Source organism: Scyliorhinus canicula, chromosome 6 (assembly GCF_902713615.1).
Source record: "Scyliorhinus canicula chromosome 6, sScyCan1.1, whole genome shotgun sequence".
Taxonomy (NCBI): domain Eukaryota; kingdom Metazoa; phylum Chordata; class Chondrichthyes; order Carcharhiniformes; family Scyliorhinidae; genus Scyliorhinus; species Scyliorhinus canicula.
The window spans coordinates 149,237,003-149,251,221 of record NC_052151.1 but is presented as its reverse complement, the minus strand read 5'-3'; the positions used below and the strand labels follow the sequence as shown (position 1 = coordinate 149,251,221).

Here is a 14,219-nt window from a genome sequence, read left to right as displayed (position 1 = left end):
CTCCTCCTCCTCCCCCCTCTCTCCTCCTCCCCCCCCCTTCCTTCCTCTGTTAGTGGGGGGGGGATGCGGCGTTAGTGGGGGTGTGGGGGTGCGGCGTTGGAGGGGGGTAGGGGTGGTGAAGGGGGTAGGGGTAGTGAAGGGAGGGGGTTGGGGTAGGGGCAGCTGCGTGCAGAGGGGGGGCGACGGTGCGTTGGCCCCGGGCATCCGTCGCCCCCCTCCTCTGCACGCCGCTGCCCCTACCCCAACCCCCTCCCCTCACCACCCTACCCCCTTCACCACCCCTACCCCACTCCAACGCCGCACCCACCCCCCACTAACGCCGCACCCCCCCCCCCCCCGCTAACGGAGGAAGGAAGGGGGGAAGGAGGAAGGAAGGGGGGGAGGAGGGGGGAGGAGGAAGGAAGGGGGGGGAGGAGGAAGGAAGGGGGGGAGGAGGAGAGAGGGGGGGTGTGGGTACCGGCCTTCAGAGGGAGGGGGACGGGGTGTGGGTTGCGGCGTTGAGGGTGGGGGGTTGCGGCGTTGAGGGGGGGGGGGGACCCGGCGTTGAGGGGGGGGACCCGGCGTTGAGGGGGGGGGGGGCCCGGCATTGAGGGGGGGGGGGGGGACCCGGCGTTGAGGGGGGGGGACCCGGCGTTGAGGGGGGGGGGGGACCCGGCGTTGAGGGGGGGGGGACCCGGCGTTGAGGGGGGGGGGGACCCGGCGTTGAGGGGGGGGGGGACCCGGCGTTGAGGGGGGGGGGACCCGGCGTTGAGGGGGGGGGGGCGGTTGCGGCGTTGCGAGAGATGGGGGGCGGCGTTGGAGGGGGGTAGGGGTGGTGGGGAGGGGGGTAGGGGTGGTGGGGAGGGGGTAGGGGCGTTGGAGGGAGGTAGGGGTGGTGAGGGTAGGGGGCAGCGGCGTACAGAGGGGGGGGGCGACGGTGCGTTGGCCCGGGCATCCGTCGCCCCCCACTCTCTGCCCGCCGCTGCCCCCAAACCCCCCCGATGCCGCAACCCACCCACCCCCCCGATGGCCGCAACCCACCCCCCCCGATGGCCGCAACCCCCCGATGGCCGCAACGCAACCCCCCCCGATGGCCGCAACCCACCCCCCCATGGCCGCAACCCCCCCGATGGCCGCAACCCCCCGATGGCCGCAACCCACCCCCCCGATGGCCGCAACCCCCCGATGGCCGCAACCCACCCCGCCGATGGCCGCAACCCCCCGATGGCCGCACCCCCCCCCCCCGATGGCCGCAACCCCCCCCCCCCCCATGCCGCAACCCACCCCCGACACTGAACGGCGTCAACCATCATCAATGGTTGACGCCGTTTTAAATCAACTGTGATTTTCGCCGACGTGACCCGTGGCCACGTCGGCGGGACTTCGGCCCATCCGGGCCGGAGATTTAAGGTCAGTGCAAATAAAATGAAATCCCGCCGGCGCCAGCTGTTTTCACAGGCTGCCGGCGGGATTTGCACAACGCCGGTTTTTTACCGGCGGGAGAATTCGAAAACCTGCGGGAGCGGAAATAACGCCGCTTCCCGCCAATTCTCGGACCCTGCGTGGGGTCGGAGAATCCCGCCCCTTGTCTCCATTTCGGAGAATCGCGCCCATTGTTTCACTCCTTCTTAAATTTACTCACTGTGCCAGCATCTACCGCACTCTGGGGTAGCGAATTCCACAGATTTACAACCCTTTGGGAGAAGTAGTTTCTCCGCAATTCAGTTTTAAATTTGCTACCTTTTATCCTAAGACTATGACTTCTTGTTCTAGAATACCCCACAAGAGGAAGCATCCACTTCACATCTATTTTATCCATACCTTTTATCATCTTGTATACCTCAATTTGATCTTCCCTCATTCTTCTAAACTCCAGAGAGTATAGGCCAAAACTGTTCAATTTCTCTTCATATGACAAATCCCTCAGCTCTAGAATCAACCTCGTGAACCTCCTCTGAACAGCCTCCAATGCCACTACATCTTTGCTTAAATAAGGGGACCAAAACTGTGCACCGTATTCCAGATGTGGTCTCACTAATGCCTTGTAAAGTTACAACAACACTTCCTCTCCGTACTCTATTCCTTTAACTATAAATGCCAACATTCCATTCGCTTTCTTTATTATCTGCTGTATCTGTCTGATAGTTTTCACATGCTTCCTAAATTCTGACAGCAAGACCAGATCCCTCTTTCTGCCGATGTCATTGGTGGCAATGTGTTCACCCTCCCCTCTCTGGGTGCTCTGTTACCATTCAGTGACATCCTTGACCCTGACATCAGGAAGGCAACAGACTACCCTGATTCATGTTTCCAGCCGCACAAATGCCTGTCTATTCAACTTGATGATCAAATATCCTGTCACTGTGCTCTTCCACATCTTCTTTTGTGACCCTTTACAGTTCAGTCAGCTGTGCTGCCATGGACTTGGTTCTGTCTGCACTCCCCAAATGAACCATCACTCTCATCGGTATTTAGAACTTGAATACTGATTAGAGAGTGAGATGCATTATGAGAACTCCTGCAATTCCTATTTTTTCTTTTTGACCATCTGGTGGTCACTCATTCCCTCTCTCCTTACATACTCCAAAGCTGTGGGATGTAAATATAATGTTGCCATAGTCCGAGGCTCCTCTCTCCTTTGAGAGCTGACTGGTGGTGATTTAACCGGAGGGTCACCACACCTCAGGTGAGGGGCAAGGTTGAGAAGGTGGGGCCTTCATGAATAACCTCAGCCAGTACAGAAATTGAAGCTGTGCTGTTGGTATTGCTCAATATCACGAACCAGCCATCCAGCCAACAGAGCTAACTGACCCCTGACCGCATCTTTAAACATGTTATGAAAGTAAACATGATTGAAAATGACAAAGAGACTCAACTTTGTATTTTTACATTTTTATCTATAATGTCTGAGATTAATTGTCATTCAAGCTTTAAAATAATGGGCCTATTTGATTTGGATCCATTCATGCTTTGTTTAAGTCGTTAACTGAACATTTCATCTGTAATTTACTACCTATCTATATCACAATAGTAGATATATAACTAAGTAATAAATTAACCTATTGTTCTATTCATATTATAACTGTTCCAGATATGGGCTTCCTGTTAACTTCCAGGCCATGCTTCTACAGCCAAACAAAAAATCCATGAAGCGACTACGAGATGTGCTCAATGCACTTTTTAAGCACCTAGATGAAGTTGCTGCCGCAAGCACCATTGATGTAAGTGTGCACATAATTAGCCCATAATGGATGCTAAGTTATCATGTCTTTGCTGGATTGACTAAAAAGGTTCAAGACTTAATTGTCAGTACGTTATACTTATTCTGTACTCCATGTCGCTGCCCAGAACCTCTCAACTCCTTTGATATAAAGGAGGCCAGACACAAGGCCCAATAATTATTTTTGCCTCCTTTCCTAATGGGGATCTGTTGGGCTTTGAATTGGAAATAAAGCAGGAGGCTTCATAACACCAATCTCAATACATGTACCTCCAGTGTTTCCGTGTTTGCGGTAGACTCATGGCAAGCCCCATCTTTGGGGAAATTCTGAGAATTCCAGGAAAATGAAAGAAAGGTGCAGACCTGATATGATACAGTTTCTTTGAAGTGATAATCAGATTCATTACAACCATTTAACAGATTTTAACTTGAGTTCTCAAAAACTGTACATTCACTCATCTATCTCTTTCCTTGGGTCTGGGAGCTTAACATTCCTTGGATGTGAGTAGAAGAAAATCAAACTCGACAGCTCTCATTCTACTTTGGGGGACATGGCACTCTGTCGATAGCATTTTTGATGTTTGTTCCATGTAACAGATTTTAAAGATCTCATACAATATCTAAAGTATTCCGTATCTGTTTTTTCAGTTTAGCTCAGCTGAATGACATGTGACATTATGTTGACTGTGGCTAAGAGTCTCCAGGCTATGCTATTGAGGATTACACATGAGTAGAGCTTCCATTTGCCTGTTTTATGAAGTGCAGCTCTTTACCCATAGTGCTAACCAAGTTTAGACAACTTGCATGAAGACTGGCACAAGCCAAGGCTAGGTATGTGCAGTGGTACTAATGTGGTTTATCTAGCTAAAGAAGCATAGCTTACCAGCACAGAGGACGGGTTTGCTTCATGTCAGGCCACCCAAGCTTTTGGAGCATTAGTTTGTTGGATTATGTAGTGTTGTGTGAGAAAGATCACCAGCACCTGTGATAGATCAGCCCTGAGGGCCAATCATCCCCTGGAATACCGAAGACCTAACTGGTATAGGGGTTACTTAGCAACCACAAAGGTTAATGTTGTTTTAAACTTCAGTTGGCAGTTGTGTCATCCTTGGGTCAAACCTATGCCCAAATAGACCTTCCTTATATACTTCCTACTGCGCCTCATTTTGAGCGTTGAACTATCAAACAATTAGATACGAGCTGCACAGGTTTATCAGATGGTTTATCTTTTGTGTTGATATGTTTATGTTCTTTCTGTGCTATACAAGCTATTTCTGAAATAAGAATGTAAGAAAAAACACCAACAAATAAAGTATCTGTAGTTCATTGAAGCGAATCCATCTAGCACCATAACTTTTCCACATTAGTATCCATTTGAATGCCCCAATATTTTTGTCTGTATCCTGCTTGATATATTATTTCAAACATTTATTATCATTTGATTCATGCAATTCCTCCTAAAATCTATTGAAATGATGGGGCTGGTTTAGCTCGCTGGGCTAAATCGCTGGCTTTTAAAGCAGACCAAGCAGGCCAGCAGCACGGTTCGATTCCCGTACCAGCCTCCCCGGACAAGCGCCGGAATGTGGCGACTAGGGGCTTTTCACAGTAACTTCATTGAAGCCTACTCGTGACAATAAGCGATTTTCATGTAGGCACATAATGGAGACTACTTATCTAAAAGGATAATTATTACTGTTCATCACCCTCCTCCTGGAATCTGGTGGCTACGAGGGCCTCACGTGCATGCCTGCCTCATCCGGCCTATGCTATAGCTTCTTCTCTTGCAGCCTTGGCTCCTCAACCTCACCGCCCTCATCCCCTTGGATATCCTCCTCATCGGAGGCGATCTGCAACTCTTTCTCCCCCTTCCATTGCTAGGTTGCAAAGTGCGAGCAACCCGCAATGATCCATCAGACCCTCTGGGGACTGTACTGCATTGACCCTCAGATCTGTCCAGGCATCAGAATCACATATTTTAAATGCCTCTGGTGTGCTCTACCAATATTTGGGTAGTGGAAAAGCATTGTTTTATAATCTCTCAGATGTGCTCTGTGGCCATCAGAGCCGTGCACTTTGCAGATCTGGGCCGGGCTTCTTCCATCCGCCATGCTGAAATCACGCTCGGCGCAGGGGCAAAGAATGGGGCGTCAGACCCCAAAATGGGTCCGATGCCTTCCCGCGATTCTCTGCGGATCAGAGAATCGCCGCCAGTCGCACGAGCACGGTTGACGCAGCGCCGGTCGGAGGCCATTGAAAGAGGCTCCCGCAGCGATTCTCAGCCGGCAGCTGACTGAGTTCCTGCCGACGTGGTTCTAACATGGTTCCACCCGGCGGGCATTCAGAGTGGCGGCTTCGGCGGCCACCCTGGTGGGGCGTGGGGGGATCTGCCTCCAGGAGGGGTCCTCCAGGACAGCCAGGGTTCCAATCAGGGGCCGCCAATCGGTTGACGCACACCATCTGGGGGCGGGGAGGGGGGGCTATTTTGTTGGGGTCATCTTGCTGTGTGGGTCCGCCATGTTACGCGGGGCCGCCACGCGCATGTGGGGAAACCCGCGGCAGGAAGTGCAGGGCCCCGTTATTGGCAGCTGGAGCTGTGCAGAGCACTCCAGTGCCCTGCTGGCCCTCTTCAGGTAAGTGAATCACTGGGCCAAGGGGCCCCTTGACCCCGCCGTGAAATGCTCCGGTGTTTACACTGGCGTCAACACTTAGCCACCGTTTCGGAGAATCCTGCCCACGGTTTTTCCCGAACAAGCCAATTCTGGATACTGTGCTGTCCGTTGACAACGTCTGGGATCTGCGTTCCATCTATGATGTAGGAATCATGGATACTTTAAGGATGCCTTGGGTAAACCTGCAGGATTTGTTTGTTGTGGTTGAACCCCAGCTGCAAATTCAACAATTGGAAGCCCTTTCGATGTATTGCAGTGTCAGCTGCCAGGAAGATCTTGGAACCACGTGTGCGTAGTCAGTGGAACCCTGCACCTGTGGGAATCTAGAAAACTGTGTGTTCTGATGTCTTGGTTGGCTTGATCTCTCATGAAGTGCACGTAATTGTGGGCCTGGACAAAAAGGGCACCTGTAATTCCTGGATACTGTCAAGGATTTGCCTTGTAACACAAACTTAACAAGACATAATAGGTGGCAATTTGCCCCATCACAGGTAGAAATCTGTCTAGAGACAGCAGTAGTTAGCTTTCAAATGGCCAGATCAGATGCGTCTTTCCCAATAACGAGATTAGCAGGCATTGAGATAAAATCAGGTATGAATTGCCTCTTTGTAGAAACTGTTTACCTAGACTTGGGAGATCAGTGAGGTATATACATGCTAATTTCTAGAGCAAAGGAATGTAAGAGGGGCAAACAGCCAAATACACAGACTGCAGAATCAAAGGGGAATGATGGTATGATTTCCAGCACCCACAGAAGCAGGCAGGCACTTTACATCTAACAGCCTTGACCTCTTAAGAGCCAAAGCAGTGAAGAAACCTTTGTAAAGGCAGTTTAAATATCTTTCCTGGACCAGGGCAAGACGTTTCACAATTTATAAACCAAAGCCTTTCTTTCGACCCACTTTTAAATAGGAGAAAGCGAGCAATTGGGAAGGGGCAAGGGAGGACAGGTCAGCAAGAGAGGGAATGGTCAGAAACTCCAAGGAGGCATTGCCTCAAAATAAAACAGAATCTGTTGGAGGGGTGAGGGATGAAAAAGGTTGGATATTTTCATTGTAATAAATTAGGCCACACCAAGCCAGTATTCTGGGAATTATACAGAAAGCTGATTGAGGTTACAACTCTTAACCCAGGAATAATGAAATCAGAGTATGGATTTCTACACAGAGTAAAGGAGCAAATAATAGAAAAGAAAATCTGTGCACAATTTGCATAGGAACAAAGTGACCTGCAGGTGGCAGAAGTGTTTAAAAATTTTGTATGCACTGATAAAAGTATTTCCATGTGGACAGGATAGAATAGAAAAGTATATTAAAATCTTATGAGATACAGGAGTCAACCCCTAAAGTTGTGAATAAAGATATTTGTTATCCAGAAGAGATAGTGAAGAGAAAGGTTTGGGTCAGCAGCATTCTTAGTGAAAGGAAAGAAATTCCTTTTGTAAAAATAAGCTTACAAAGTAGTTGGAAGACACGGGAAGTAGTGGTGGGCATAGTAGAAACCTTGAATTGTGCTGAGGTCTCAGGTTCGATCCTGGCTCTGGGTTACTGTCTGTGTGGAGTTTGCACACTCTCCCCGTGTTTGCGTGAGTTTCGCCCCCACAACCCAAAGATGTGCTGGCTAGTTGGATTGGCCATGCTAAATTGCCCCTTATTTGGATAAATTTATATTAAAAAAAGAAACCTTGAATTGCAGGTATTCAATTCATTCTAGGGAATTATATTGCAGGATCCCAAATGGTAGTGGCGCCTTCCATAGTTGAATATCCGATAGGGATTCCTGCCACAGAGAAATTACAAACAGTCCACCCCTGGAGTATTTCCGGATTGTGGTGATGCGATCGGAGGTCCATAAGAAGTATTGGGTTAGAACAGATACGAATAAGCAGGAGGTCTTGTTAGTAACGACAAGAGGTTAAATTCTGACAGTGACTTCCCTAAAATTCATTTGGACAATGAGGAAGCACTGGAAAATTTAAACCAGTGGCTAAGTCATCTCCCAGAAAAGATCAAGAGCAAACTGACAATGTTACTGCAGTCCTATAAATATATTTACAGGAATAAACTAGGTGGAACAGGGTTAGTGATGCATGATGTAGATGTGGGAGATACTGTTCCAATCAACTTCCATCTAGGTTAAATCCAGCGAAGTTATCGCAAGTACAGAAATAAATTGAGTATATGTTCCAGAATGGCATTATTGAATTGAGTTCTAGTGATTGGAGCTCCCCTATCGTCACAGTGCCCTAACCAGATGGAACCCAGAGACAGTGCGCGGATAACAGGCAGGTGAAGAGCCAAGAGGGATTTGTTTAATATTCCACGTTTGGAAGACTGCATTAAGCGCTGGACGGTCAAAATTCATCAGCAAAATAGACTTGCTAAAGAGCTATTGGCAAGTACCTTTGAATGAGAGGGCAAAGGAGATCTCCAACTTTGTGCTAACTCAAGGACTATCAATTCAAAGTAATGCCTCTAGGGATGTAGAAACCCCCTGCACTTTATCAGAGACTCACGAACAGAGTGATTCGAGAATTGAGTTACTTTGCCTTGATGACCTAGTAGTGTTCAGCCAGAGTTGGAAAGAGCATCTACACCACCTAAAAGAACTGTTTAACTGCTTAGAAGAAACCAATCTCATGATGAACCTAGTAAAAAATGAATTAAAAGCTCAAGTTTCATATCTGGGACACATAGTGGACATGATCAAATGGCACCATGAGATGCAAAATTAGTGTCCATTTGGGACTTCCCAGAGCCCACCACCAGAAAAGAGATTGAAGATTTCTGGGCATGAGCCGTAAGTTTGAGCAGTGTGGTAGCACTACTCACTGAGCTCTTAATGAAGAACCAGCACTACAGCGGGACGTAGGACCACCAAATGGCATGCAACCATTTACAAACTGCGTTGATGACAAACGCAGTGTTAGCAGCACCCAATTACGACAAGAAGCTTAAACTGGCGGTGGATGCCAGCGACATTGCTATAGGAGCCGTGTTATTGCAAGAAGATGGTAGGGTATTTCTCAGGGAAATCAAATCGGCATGAACAGAAGTATTCGGCCATTGAGAAAGAGACGTTAAGTCAATTACTAGTGTTGCAACATTTTGAGGTTTATGTTGGTGGCAACCTAGCAGAGAATATAATGTATAAGGACCACAACCCTTTGAGATTTTGGAGAAATTTTGAGAAATCAAACAGCCGGTTATTCCGATGGAGTTTGCTATTGGTAACCGTTTAACTTAAAGATATTTCATGTGGTTTTGAGAGAATACATCATTGTGGACGCTTTATCCCGAGTATGAAAGAGACTTTTGGGGACCCTGGGTGTCCTCTGGGGTGGGCTTGCGTCTTTTATTGTGGTCAATGTGTTTGTTCAAGTCTTCCCTTGGAGCATGACCTTATAAGATACCAGCACAATCCCTGGGAGCCAAACAGCACCACCTCCGAAGTCCTGGACATAAACAGCATCCCCCCAGCTGAATTTTTTCCCCCAGTGTCTTGTGCTCATGGTACTTTTGTGGCATGTCTTGGTGCAGTTCACTTTTGTGCCCAAACTTGGGAAAGTCAGATTTGAATGTGTTTGGAGGTGCTGGCCTATCAGCAACACCACGATGTTACATCTGACGTGTGTCAGGGCCCTTCCTGTTGATTTCCTTTATCCCCCTTTCTTCATTTTTGCTGTTATCGTTTTGATCGAAGATTGGGCGATGCTGAAAAGTGCGTATTCCTACGCTTCCAGCAAGAGCCCAGCGCTGAATCCAGGCCAAGGCTTTGGGAGGAATCCCCATGTCCTCCTTAAAGAGATCCATCAGTGGTTTATTGTCTGTGATAATAATAAAGTGCCACACATAGACATATTGATGGAATTTATTTGCAGCGAATATCACAGCCAAGTCTTCTATTTCGATCTGGGAATAGCGGTGTTCCGAATCTGCCATGGTTCTGGAAGCGAATGTGATGGGGTGCTCTGTTCCATCGTCCCATGTATGGGACAGCACTGCCCGTAGCCATATAGAGAGGCATCATAGGTGAGGATGAGTGGCGAGGAAGGAGTGTAGTGGGCCAGCAGCTGGGAGGATGACAGCAGTCACTTCACTCCTGAGAATTCCTCCTCCTATGGAGCTCCCGAAGCCCACTTCTGGTTCTTTCTCAACAAGACATGGAGGTGCCAGCAGGGTGGCCAAGTTTAGAATAAACTTCCCGTAATAATTTACGAGTTCCAGAAATAATTTCAATTTTGTGGAGTTTGGGCCCCTTTTATGGCCTGAACCTTTTCCTCCAAAGGATGCAAGCCACCCTTATCCACTCTGTACCCCAAATATGTCTCAGTCTTGGCTTGGAAGGTGCACATGCCTCTCTTCAGATGGTTGCCTATCGGGGAAAAGAGTCTAAGGAATTGCTCTATATTGTCCATGTGTTATTTTTCAGTGGCCCTCATGATGAGTACATTGTCTAAGTATACCACCACTTTGGGTAGTCCCTGGAGGATGCCTTCCATCACCCTTTTAAAATTGAGCAAGAGACCTTAAAGGGAAGGCGAAAAGCCCCCTGTGGGTATTTATAGTCACATATTCCATGATACGGTGTCCAATTCTAACTGAAAATATGCGTGGCTCATATCCAGCTTGGTGAATGAGCATTCCCCAGGCAGTTTCACAAACAAGTCCTCCACACGTAGCATATGGTAACAGTCGTGGCGGGATGTCCTGTTTATAGTCAGTTTATAATTCACGCAGAGGCAAACTGACTTGTCCGGCTTCATCACTGGGACCACTGGGGTGGCCTATTCCGCAAATCGCACAGGGCGTATGATGACCAAACACTCCAAGCGCTGCAACTCAGTCACGCAGGTTCAGTGGCATATCTGGACCTCAGTGTCACTGGCTTGGCCTCGTGGCAATTCAGGGACATTATTTTCCTAATGCATTTGAGGAAATTAAAACATTTCCGGCAATACTCTGTTGTACCAATAGATGGTAAGAGAGCACTTTGTAAGTCAAGCTGACATTGATTGTGAGAAACACAGGCAGAAGCAAAAGTGGTTCCATCCTTCCCTTTACCAGAGACTTTTAAAAAACCTTGTGCAGTTTTCACCTCCTCTGTAACTCCACCTCAGAGAATTTCAACAGAAGATATGGGGCGGGATTCTCCTTTCCGGGGACTAAGTCCCCATGCCGGCGGGAGAACTGGCACCAACCACTTCGGCATCAGAAAGTGTGGTATTCTCTGCACTTCCGGGAGCTAGGTGGATGCCGGAGGGGTTGGCGCCGCTCCAACTGGCGGCGAAGGGACTGCGCGTGTTCGCTCATGCGCCGAAGGGACGGCGTGATCTCATGCGTGCGCGGAACCGCTGGCGTGGTTCTGCACTTGCGCAGATCGGCCGGCGTATTCTGGCGCATGCGCAGTGGGTTGTCTTCTCCGCGCCGGCCATGGCGGAGCCCTACAGGGGCTGGTGCGGAAGCAAGATGTGCCCCCATGGCACATGGCCCGCCAGCAGATCTGTGGGCCCCAATCGCAGGCCAGGCTACCGTACCCCCCCCCCCCCCCCCCCCCGGGGTCGGATCCCCCCTCGTCCCCTCCAAGGACCACCCCAGCTGACTTTACCTGCCAGGTCCCGCCATGTGGGACCATGCCTAACCCACGCTGGCGGGACGGGTTAGAAATGGACAGTGGCTCGGCCATCGGGGCCCGGAGAATTGCCAGGAGGGCCGCTGCCAACGGCCCCCGACTGGCGCGACTTGATACCCGACCCACCCGAAAACCGGCGCTGGAGAATATGGCAGCTGGCGTCGGGACGGAATTCGCGCCCCCCCCCCGAGCATTCTCCGACCCGGCCCGGGGGGGGTCCGCGAGGGGGGGCCTTCAGACGTGGTAGCTCCATGTTCCAAAGATGTGGCTGCGGCACGAAAGGCAGTCTCTGAGGCTCCAACGAGCCACCAGGAAGGATCAGCCTTCTTGACCCTTATGAATGTTTATTTTAAATTCCAAGAGAGCTCCATGTTGAGGTGACTTCCTGATTACTTCATTTCCCGATCGCTGCCGATGTTTCAGAGCTGCTAGTAAAGCAATAGGACTGACAGCATCAGGGTTCCGCCCATCCTACTTAATTGAATCTCTGGGAATATCCCTTGGCTAGTCCCGCTGCTGGCAGATGTGGGTTTAGAACCCCATTTAGTCCCGAAATCAGTGTTGTGAAACTCGGGGAAAATTTACCCCCAGTAAGGGTGTTGGAATTACCAAGGATGGAAGCAAACATCATCTGAGGTTTTAGTAAATGAGGCACTCAGTCAGCAGATTGTTCTGCCCCTCATGTTGCACCCCTCCCCGATCCAATTCTGGACAAGAGCAATGGATACAAAAACCCAGGAGTGCTAGAATTGTGACTGCTGGCCCAACTGCAGACAGGAGCTAGTGCCAATGATTGGGCCTACATGTGACTCCAGACCCACAGCACTGCAATTATCTCTTAACTGCCCTCTGAAATGGCCTAGCAAGCCACTTGGGATGGGCAACAAATGCTGGCTTTATCAGTGAGACTTACATCCTATGAAAGAATAAAACCAAACTATACTGATAACTTTAATAATAATGATCATAATATTGATATTAACCTATGAAATGTTATTTCTGTTACAGGCTAACATGGATATTCCTGGCCTGAACGTTAGTCAACAGGATTACTACGCTTATGTCTACTTCAAGATTGACATCGACTTATTTAATTTTAAGTAAACCTTTGACTAAAATGTGAAAGAGTAGATGTCACTTGGTTTTCTGTATAGGCTGTGTATTACAAGTAAATATCACACTAATGTGTACACATGTAAGATTCTTGGTAATTCTTGAAAATATTTAACTGAACTGAGATTTTTTTTAAATAAATGTTTTTATTAAGGCATTTATATACATATATCAAACACAACGAAAACCAAACAGAAATAAGATTTTAAAGTATGATGGTTATGGTTTTCTTTTACAGAACTTTTTGAATGATGCAATCTGTATGCTGCTGCTTTATTAGTAAGTTTGGTTGATTACAAATGAAATATGTCTTTGTGGGTGCACTATTTTCAGCAATTTCTGCTGTCGAAAACAATCTCCCTTTTATGCTTTTATTTTTGCCCAGTTATTCAAAGTTCCTATCATTTAGCATTGTATCAATGATCATAATATTGCACTTATGTTCTTTATTACATAAAATGTTTATCCATGCACACAATAATTCACTTTGTGATTTTAAATATATTTATATCATGTCCTTTTGCCCATGCAAAATAAATTGAGCTACCTCTTATAGCTTTGTGATCCCAAAAGGAATCTTTGTTTCATTTTGTTTGAATTTTATAAATTATTGTCGTAAGTTTGTCAACATGATGGTCAAAACGTATACACAATCCATGGTGTACATCCTATCAAGATTTTGTAAGGAGTTAATGTGGAATTGTTTCCCAGTACTTAGGAGCAATATTTCTACACTAACATTCTACTTTTTTCAGTAAATTTATAATTTCTACTTTGCTTGCTCATCCAAAAATCTTCCAAACCACCTTGCTGAATTATATACTCCACTTACGTATACTATTTGCGATGCATTGTCTTACATTTCTCAATATTGGATCCCTCCCCCGCTATGTGCTCTGCCTGAAGATAGGTCCTTGGTTTATTGCCTGCTGATGTTTCACCCTGAACTGTTTCCTTGTCAGTTATTTGGTGCGATCTAACCAAATTCGTTCGAAGTGTAGTAGTGAGTGCGAATCACAGGGTGTTTCCTGACGGCACACCTGGCAAGGCGGTCACTGGTAACTAATGTTAATTAGGGCATTTAATGATGCCCCATGTGCTTCTCACTGCAAATGACCATCCCGCCAGCTGATTCACCGGGACCGTGCCCGGCGGTTTCCCGCTAATGAGAGGGAGCAACACTTAAACCGATACCGCAGAACAAACCCCAGACAGCACGCAATCATGCCACCATGTCACGCAGACCAGCTCCATGTTTCGCGAATGCCGACCTCGCCAGACTGATGAGTACAAACAGGATATCCTATTCCCCCGAGAGGGTAGGAGGGTCAGTCACAGGACAGGCCATCAGCGGCATAAGCTCGGGGAGTGTCACCAGGAGGAACATCACCGATTTGCCGCAAGAAACTCAGTGACCTCACCGGGCCGCATGGATGAGCTGGCATCGATTCCCTGGCACCGGTCCCGCCTGCTATCCTCCGTTGCCTTGCGCCTGGCACCGCCCCCCTCCTCCAGCACAATACCGCAACGCACCCCAGTACCAATAGCACACCGCCTCCATGCCCAACAGTGGTGCGCACGCTCGTCTCCTGTCATGAGCTTTG

The 14,219-nt window shown here is 48.3% G+C and overlaps 1 protein-coding gene across 2 annotated transcripts in view; it reads left to right on the top strand.

The window, feature by feature from the left end:
* LOC119967561 (V-type proton ATPase subunit C 1-A-like) overlaps positions 1–13,187 on the top strand; it is a 144,618-nt gene extending 131,431 nt beyond the window's left edge. For both annotated transcript variants that reach the window (XM_038800259.1, XM_038800260.1), the window contains exons 12-13: positions 3,071–3,200; positions 12,511–13,187. In XM_038800259.1, coding sequence (XP_038656187.1) covers positions 3,071–3,200; positions 12,511–12,606 — 226 coding nt within the window. In that variant the 3' untranslated portion in view covers positions 12,607–13,187. The remainder of the gene's footprint in view (positions 1–3,070; positions 3,201–12,510) is intronic.
* The last annotated feature ends 1,032 nt before the right edge of the window (positions 13,188–14,219 follow it).